Raw genomic sequence first — 8,586 nt, 5'->3', positions numbered from 1 at the left:
CCTGTCTAAGACTCTAGAGCGGGCAGCCTGTGATCAACCATCTGAATTACTCACCCGGAACCACCTCCTCGATGGATATCAGTCTGGTTTCAAAGTTGGTCACTCCACGGAGACAGCGATTCTGGCGCTGTCTGATGCTCTCCACTCGGCTAGAGCCGCCTCCTCGATTTGCCTGCAGCATTCGACACCGTCAACCACCGGATTCTACTCTCCTCTCTTAGTCAGCTTGTGATCAAAGGAGCAGCACTAAGATGGTTTGAGTCCTACCAATCCGACAGATCTTATGAAGTGGTCTAGCGGAGCTCCCGTTCTTCTCCTCTGCCTTTCTCAATCGGTGTACCGCAGGGCTCGGTACTGGGTCTTCTTCTCTTCTCCAGCTACACCTGTCCATGTCCTCATGAGTATTGATTCTTTAAATAAAGTTTTTTTTTTTTTTTTTATTACAAAAAGGGTTACTTGAACACAAGGACTGCGATACCGCAACAGTCGATCTGATAACTGACATGCTACTAAGTGACTAACGGGCGGGTAGCAGATACAGCGTGGGTTCACTGGACAAAGGGATGATTCACGTCCCGGGCGGACGGTGCGAGATTTTATCACGCTCCTCAGAACGGCCCGCAATTTAAAACTTAGGAATTGTTTATTTCTGGAATTTTCCATGTATTATTTTTGGACCACGGTTGACCGCGGGTAACTGAAACCGCAGAAAGGGAACCTGCGGATGAGGGGGTCTACTATACTTTTATTGATGTCTTCTTTCTCTCAATATCCAAGTTAAATTCGGATGCCAAAGAAACCATTAGGGGAAAAATGTAATCCTTACAAAAGATGTTTTGGGGGGGCAGGTACCTTCCGAGGGAGGGAGGGAGGGATGCGTCTGAAATTCCTCTTAAACTGGATTGTCTCATACTCTCCCAGTCATGTAACCGACTGGCAGCGCCAATCCACCATCCTCAGCAACGCTTTGTTTGTCTTTGGTTGGCCCTTCTGATGCGCCAGTTGGTGAAGTCCTGGTCCAACACCGGGCCGAATGGCGAGACGCGGCCCGCTCATTACAGCTATGCTGTAAAGTGGAGTAAGACCACGGTGGCCGGGGTCGAGGTAGAGACCCTCCTCAAGCACGAGGCCTTGTATAAAGCCCTGATCAAGAGGAGAGGAACTCGAGTTCTTCTAAGGCTCAAGGAAGGCATATGGGCCAGGATTCAGCCAAAGGAGCTTGACCACCGTCTGCAAGATTTGAACTGGCGTTGTTTACAAAGCAAGTTGCTGGTCAAAGTGGTCCTGTACAGGCACAAACTGACCAGCCAACCGCTTTGCCCGCCACTCCAGTGTGGCAAGAGCGAAACTGTCGCGCATGCCTTTTGAGACTGCAGAAAGGTGTGGGAGGTCCTTTTAGTGGATAGTCTTTTGGTGACCCGCCTGTGCAGGAGGATCGATCCGCAGATGGCCTTGACGTATGGCAAAGTTTTGAGGGGACGGAACCTTGGAGCTCAGAAGGCAGCAGCCACCCAGACATGGCTGGTGATCAGCGTAGCCAAGCAAATGCTTTGGAATGCAAGAACCCAGCTGGTCCAGACAGGGGTGGACTTGAGCATCCAGGGTGTGTATCATAAAATCCGGGCAAAACTAACGTTTAGAATGGACATGGATGTCACACAATGGGGTTTCTTTGAAGCCAAAGAGAGATAGAAGGGTCTCTTTTGGCTGTAACTCCACAGGTTTGTGGCAGCTCCTCCATCCTTGGGTGAGTAAGACACATCCTTCGGCACTTACAAAACACTGCAACCCCTATTTTTGGTGAAGTGTTGTCATTTGTAGCGTGTTATGCGTTTGATATTAGGTGTAGTGTTTTCCGAGGGGCGCGGTGGCACAGTGGGCTTGGCCAGGTCCTGCTCTCTGGCAGGTCTGGGATTCAAGTCCTGCTTGGGGTGCCTCGCGACAGACTGGCGTCCCATCCTGGGTGTGTCCTCTCCCCCTCCAGCCTTGCAATCTGAGTTGCCGGGTTAGGCTCTGGTTTGCCGCAACCGTTCTTGTGACAAGTGGTTTTTGTGTGTGTGTTTTCTTATTTCTTTTAACGCACTTAATTTAATTGCACATTTTTTAATAATTTATAGCACAGCGGGTTTGGCCAGGGCCCGCTGTGTGGCAGGTCTGAGGTTCGAGTTCTGCTTGGGGTGCCTTGCGGCAGACTGGCGTCCTGTCTGGAGTGTGTCCCCTTCGCCTTGAGCTCTGCACCCCGTGTTGCCGGGTTAGGCTCCGGTTCGCCTCAACCCCGCTCGGGACAAGTGGTTGTAAACATTGTGTCTATGAGATTATGATTTTTCTTTTTGTCCTGGTACACCCATTCTGATCCATTTTGATCTGGTGTCTGGAATCAGGGATTCGCAACCCTTTCCCCTCACACCTAACCTGAGAGCAAACTTTATCCCTCCAGTCCTTCCCCAAATTCACGACCCAGTTGCAGAGAATTTTCTGAGAAGTATTACGCTTCCGCTTTGCCCTTTTGCACCTGTCCTGGGGAGGCAGGCACAATCCACAGGTTAAGATCCCCTAGTTTAAACCCATTTTTCCATGTGATCACACAGCCCCCCATCTGCCTGTGAGATGTTGTGTATGAAATATTTTGAAAAGTAATTTTGTAGACTGTTATTTGTCTGGGTGGAAAAGAAAGTTTTTTTTTAGTACAATGACGGGTTTCTTGTTAATGACACTGCTCTGGAGGATGACACACAATGAAAGATCCTGATTCAGAATGACCATAGTGCCATAACAGTATGTAACGACCTGTGTTACTGTTTCGAGCGGGAAAAGCGTTTATTGTAACTGGTTCGATTTGGGTGACGTACGGGGAGTATAACGGGGTGATTGTGTCTGCCAGGGAAAGAAAGAGAAGAGAGCCTGGGGGCACTAAGCAGGCTGGGAAGGCTGGCTAGACGGGTCCCGGAGGAAACAGGGTCCTCGGACCGAGAGCGTTATTTCCCTGTATGCCAGTGTTCAATAAAACGTTTGAAATGAACACTGCCTCTCAGCATCCTTCTTCCTCCCAACCAAACCCACGGCGCTGCGCACCACGAGTATAATTTCTATGCATAATTTGTTACCTTGAGTTTTTAAAGTAATAATTAATAACAGTGCTGCTGTAAATGGTTAAGGAAAATCAAGGCTGAAATCCAGTTAAACAGACAGATACTACAGTAACTTAAGGCCAAAGGCCCAGGAAGCGATCTGTTTTCAGATGTTGAGCAATTTTTCAATACCTGCTGTAAAAGCAGCATAGGAAGGGTGACAAAACGAAGTCTGAATATAATTCAAATTTCAGGCAAAGTCTGAGCTATTGCTCAGTGCCTGTGAGTGAAATAACCCAGCAAAACGTACATTAACTTTAGCTATGGTTTTAATGCCTGACTGGAATAAGTAAACCGATGGGTTTTTTTATGTAACCATAAATAGGTTAAAAGTCAACTCTCTAATAAAAGGAGCCACGTGATAAAATACTGCGTTGCGATTGGCCGAGCTTTCATTGGCCCCATCTCTTCCAGCCAATGAAAGCGGGGCGGAGGAGAGCTCGGTGTTCTTACGTCTAAGATTCAACAATGGTTTTCTTCAAGGTACGTTTAATATACACAATTTAGTATTTTGACTTACTTTTTAGTTTATCTAAAGAGTACTGCCTTGCAGTTGCTTTAGCTTGTGCTTCACACGAGTGCGTGTGTCTTGTATCGCTATTTTTTTCCTGTGTCGTCGTCAGCCAGTTTCCTGAAGCTATTTTCGGTCCGTATTGTATTGATTCACTTTTTTGTCGCTTTAATTTATTACATACATTATGGCTTCTTTTTCACGGCAGCATTCTGTTCATACGAAAATGTTTTTGTTGTTGCGATAATTCTTGTTTTTGGAGATTGCGAAACGTTGCCCAAGCTAAGTAAACTCGTGATTAATGATTTTCGTAGAAGTAAAAAGTAAAACACTCTCGCTACTTCGCTATTCTACTACTTTTTTTTTTAAAAATTTTTAAATGCTTGTCCAGCCAGACGTATTACTAGAGTCTTCTATTCACTGCGACCTGCTGGTGGTGCGAGATTTTGGCGCTTACGAACAAAGTTGTGCGGTGCCAGTTATGTTCCCAGGTCGAGGAGACAGTTCTGAACATTCTTATTTACCTGATGGCTTTTCCAAGGTGGCCTTACACAATGTTAGGTGGTCTTAGATATGCAACTTTATCATGGTGATTTACCCATTTATACAACAACAAGGTATGCTTTCTGTGTCGGTTCATGGTAAGCGCCATAGGCTAAGGGTACAGCAGCAGCAGCAATGGGTTCTGAACCTGCAACCTCCAGATCGTAAGGCTGTGTAGTGTCTTTCACTGCTACATCACCTGCTGTAGGTGTTAAGGGCGTCCGTTCAGACTGGACTGAGGTTCCAGGGTACCAGTGCCAGGGCAGCCACCAGTACCCTGAAAACAGCGCAGGGAGGATTTAGGTTTGGTGAGTCCCGTCCCCATCCTCCCAACCCCCCCCCCATGTTCTGTAGCATCACGTTAGTAATAATTTCGAAGGCTCATATGAAATGTTCCTTCAGAGCTTACAGACCAACAAAAGGAGTTCCAGGAAGTGGCAAGAAAGTTTGCCAGGGAAGAAATCATTCCTGCTGCACCAAGCTATGACAAAAGTGGCGAAGTGAGTTTTTCTTTCCTCCACCCCCCCCCCCCCTTTACATTTATAATTTTTTTTTTTTTTTTTTTTTTTAATTTTTAACAGACACTTCTGTTAGTGTTACTAAACTGGTTTGTCTGCTAAACAGCTCTTTGTTGTAAAATCACTTCCTAGTATCCGGTTGCACTCATCAAGAGGGCTTGGGAGCTTGGTCTAATAAATAGCCACATTCCCGAAAGCTGCGGTATGTTTTTGCTCAGTTTTTAGTTGCATACTTTTGATGGATCACTTGTATTTCATAGGTTGTGACGAACAAGTGGTGATTTCTGTAGTTAGTGTGTATCTTGGCTTGTTTCTAGGTGGAATGGGCCTGGGTATATTTGATGCCTGCCTCATAACAGAAGAACTGGCCTATGGCTGCACTGGAGTCCAGACAGCGATTGAAGCAAATTCTCTGGGGGTACAGATATAAAAATTGTTTTATTACATCAGTTGAAATTTATGCTAGCAAGGCTGATCTGAAACAATGTAACACGGAAGTAATAGCTTACTGGGCAGCAAGACTGGATTGGTCAGTTATGATAGAAGCATAAAATGTTGATGGAAATGTCATTTGAAAGGCCACCGTGTCAAAGTTTGTTTGTAAACGGTTTACTTTTCTTATGAACTGCGTAACACATGGTTTGCGGAGGTAATGGCATATTTAATTTTTCATAATGTGAACACTTCAATTACAGCAAATGCCAGTCATTATAGCAGGCAATGACATGCAAAAGAAGAAATACCTGGGAAGAATGACAGAAGAACCTCTGATGTGTGTAAGTTTTTCCAGACATATCTGATGATTAGGTGTATTTATTTGTACCATAAGTAGTTGTTGTCTATATTGAAGTCCTAGCCAAAAGAACCCTGTTATGGTTGACCATTAACCACAGGTTTTCTTTGGTTAAATTCCGTGGATGATGATGATGATTGCCTGACACAGTTCCAGTATTTGGAGGAAAATGGGATTATTGAACTTTGTTTGACAGGCATACTGTGTGACAGAGCCAGGTGCGGGCTCTGATGTGGCTGGGATCAAAACCCGTGCCGAGAAAAAGGGCGACGAGTATGTTGTTAACGGACAAAAGATGTGGATTACAAATGGAGGGAAAGCCAACTGGTAAGAGGGTAACCTTGACTTTGTTATGGGTGAAGTATATAGCAGCAAAAGATGCTCAGAATCTGCTATTGTTATAACAATTTGGATCTTGTCTACATTAAATAGTGGCGGATGACATCAGCTAAGCATGCCCCTTTTTTTTTTTTTATTATTAAAAGAGAATAGAAATGAGTCATCTACTGTACATTGTAACACTAAGAAACTCCCAGAGCTCAGATGTAAAGTTTTCTAATGGAAAAAAGTTTGGCCCCTCCATTATGTACATATTTGTGGAGGGAACTTCTGATATAGACTGCAGCATTGTGTTACTGTGTATGTAATCATATGGCATTCTGTAACTTCAAAAACAGAATTTGGGTTGTAGTTTGACTGGAATGAAGAGGGGGGGGTAAATAACTTTTTGTTGTGTTTTTTTTAATAATTCAGTGAACACCATTCCAGTAAGGTTGAAAGCATCTTGTTGCAGGTACTTTCTCTTGGCACGAACAGATCCTGATCCCAAGTGCCCTGCTAGCAAGGCATTCACCGGCTTTATCGTGGATGCTGACACCCCAGGAGTTCAAATGGGCAGAAAGGTGTCCAGTTTGTATTGTTTCAGCTGATGGAAGTTTTAGAATTGTTGTTAAAGCGTTACTGATGCAGTCAGACATTCCAAAGGTCATGCACATCGATGCCAGCAATGGCACGTGCTTGTTTTTGCCTCCCTTATCAGGAAATGAATATGGGCCAGAGGTGTTCAGACACCCGGGGAATCACTTTCGAGGATGTCAGAATACCAAAAGAGAATGTTCTGATTGGTGAAGGTGCTGGATTTAAAATAGCCATGGGTGCTTTCGATAAAACCCGTCCACCGGTGAGTCGTATTTATTTACAGTGTGGTGATCTGTCTGAGATGATGTCAATAAAGTGTGTAGTTTTTCACTTTTCTGAAAACATCATCAGTATTTCTGGAACAAAATCATTTTTATTTTAATCAGAATGGTGTTTTGTTAAGACAGACTGTTGCATTTATGACTTTGAACAGGTGGCTGCAGGGGCAACAGGGCTAGCACAGAGAGCACTTGATGAAGCAACAAAATATTCCCTGGAGAGGAAGACCTTTGGAAGGCTAATCTCAGATGTAAGGGAATTGTCGTGTGTGTGTGTGTGTGTGTGTGTGTGTGTGTGTGTGGAAGAAATGTGGTCTGAGTAAATTAGCGTTGGATGCATTGTTTGTGTGTGCGTGCATGTGACTGTAACTGTTAAAACTGTCGGCATTAGCATTCATAAAGGTCAATGTGTCTCTCGCATTCAGCACCAGGCAGTTGCATTCTTGCTGGCAGAGATGGCAATAAAAGTGGAGCTGGCCAGGCTGGCTTACCAGCGGGCTGCATGGGAGGTGGACGAGGGCCGCAGGAACACATACTATGCTTCCATTGCCAAAGCTTTTGCTGGTGATATTGCCAATCAAGTTGCCAGTGATGCTGTTCAAGTCTTTGGTGGAAATGGGTACAACAGTGAATATCCAGTGGAGAAGTTGATGAGGGATGCAAAAATCTACCAGGTCAGTTCAGGGGAAACCATTACTCTGCTATCAACAACTTCAGGGAAATGTTTGTCAAATGGAAATTCTCATTTTTCAGTAGTTAACATTTTAGTTAGCAGATGTTTTCATCACAAGCCACTTACAAGTTTAAGATCTAAACCTATTTGAGGCAAAAATGTACACTGCATTTCATCAGCCTACTGGCTCCCAGGCCTGTTACTTCTGCTCTGTTAAATTGACATTTATTAATTTATCAGATGCTTTTCCCCAAAGCGACTTCCAATGAACACTGTGTAGTGTCATCAGCTCATACCTTTTTCAACCATGATAACTTGCACTGCTTACAATGAATCACTCATCCATACACCAGTGAAACAGTATTTAACCATGGTATTGTATTAACATTGTCTTCTCTTGTTTTAGATCTATGAGGGCACTGCTCAGATCCAACGATTGATCATTTCACGTGAACATCTTGTGAAATTCAAGAACTGAAATGAAAACAAACCACCTTCACTGGATAACTTCGTGATCAACATTTATCTTACTATGCTAAATATGAATGGTTTTTGTGAATGCTGTTCAGACTTCTCATATACAATGAATTGTTACCTTTTACTGTATTCACGTACATGACTATGTAAAGCGCTGGGGTTACGTGCCTGCCCCTGTCATAGATCAGCAAAGGCGGGTTATTTCAGCATAGTCTCATTCTTAGTAACATTGGGCCGACTCAAAACAGTGCCAGAGCCCATCTGTAAATGTTTGCCTGACTTGTGAATGCAGCATTGCACTTCTCGCATCAGTGTGCCTTGTTCTTTTGAAAATTTTCAGAATGTTATTTTGTCAAAATAGCATTTTTAAAGAAATGGAAAAATACTGATGGAGTTCTGTTTTCTAATGCTAAATATCTCAACAATTAACATCTTGGAAGAGGAGAAATGGTGTTTTATTGTCTCATTCATTAAAAAGAGAAGAGGTGCCTTTATTAAGGACAGGTAACCCAACACCCCGGACCGTCGTCTTCACGCAACCCTTTCAGTAATTCTCTTACTGAATCAATCTTGTGATGCCTTGTGTTGCACATTGGACTTGCTTGTTAAAAGGGGTGGACACAGTCACAAGAAGTGTGAGGATGAGGTGGTGTGTACAGCCAAGGAGGAGGAGTTTTTCCCTGCTCCCTGCCACCTGGACAGGAGGGAATGCTGGAGCCTTTCTCAATCTGTGTACCGCAGGGCTCA

General features: G+C 44.1%; 1 protein-coding gene across 1 annotated transcript; it reads left to right on the top strand.

Moving 5' to 3' along the window:
* Window positions 1-3,535: 3,535 nt before the first annotated feature.
* LOC108934914 (medium-chain specific acyl-CoA dehydrogenase, mitochondrial-like) lies at window positions 3,536-8,287 on the top strand. Its single transcript, XM_018753128.2, has 12 exons — window positions 3,536-3,611; window positions 4,391-4,490; window positions 4,585-4,682; window positions 4,833-4,902; window positions 5,018-5,118; window positions 5,396-5,476; window positions 5,690-5,820; window positions 6,287-6,395; window positions 6,533-6,673; window positions 6,845-6,940; window positions 7,115-7,363; window positions 7,769-8,287. The coding sequence occupies exons 1-12, from the start codon at window positions 3,597-3,599 to the stop codon at window positions 7,838-7,840; spliced, it is 1,263 nt and encodes a 420-aa protein (XP_018608644.1). The 5' UTR covers window positions 3,536-3,596; the 3' UTR covers window positions 7,841-8,287.
* Window positions 8,288-8,586: the final 299 nt, after the last annotated feature.

This window comes from Scleropages formosus, chromosome 3 (assembly GCF_900964775.1).
Source record: "Scleropages formosus chromosome 3, fSclFor1.1, whole genome shotgun sequence".
In the NCBI taxonomy this organism is placed as follows: Eukaryota; Metazoa; Chordata; class Actinopteri; order Osteoglossiformes; family Osteoglossidae; genus Scleropages; species Scleropages formosus.
Note: the sequence above shows the minus strand (reverse complement) of the source record. Positions and strands in the feature narration are given on the sequence as shown.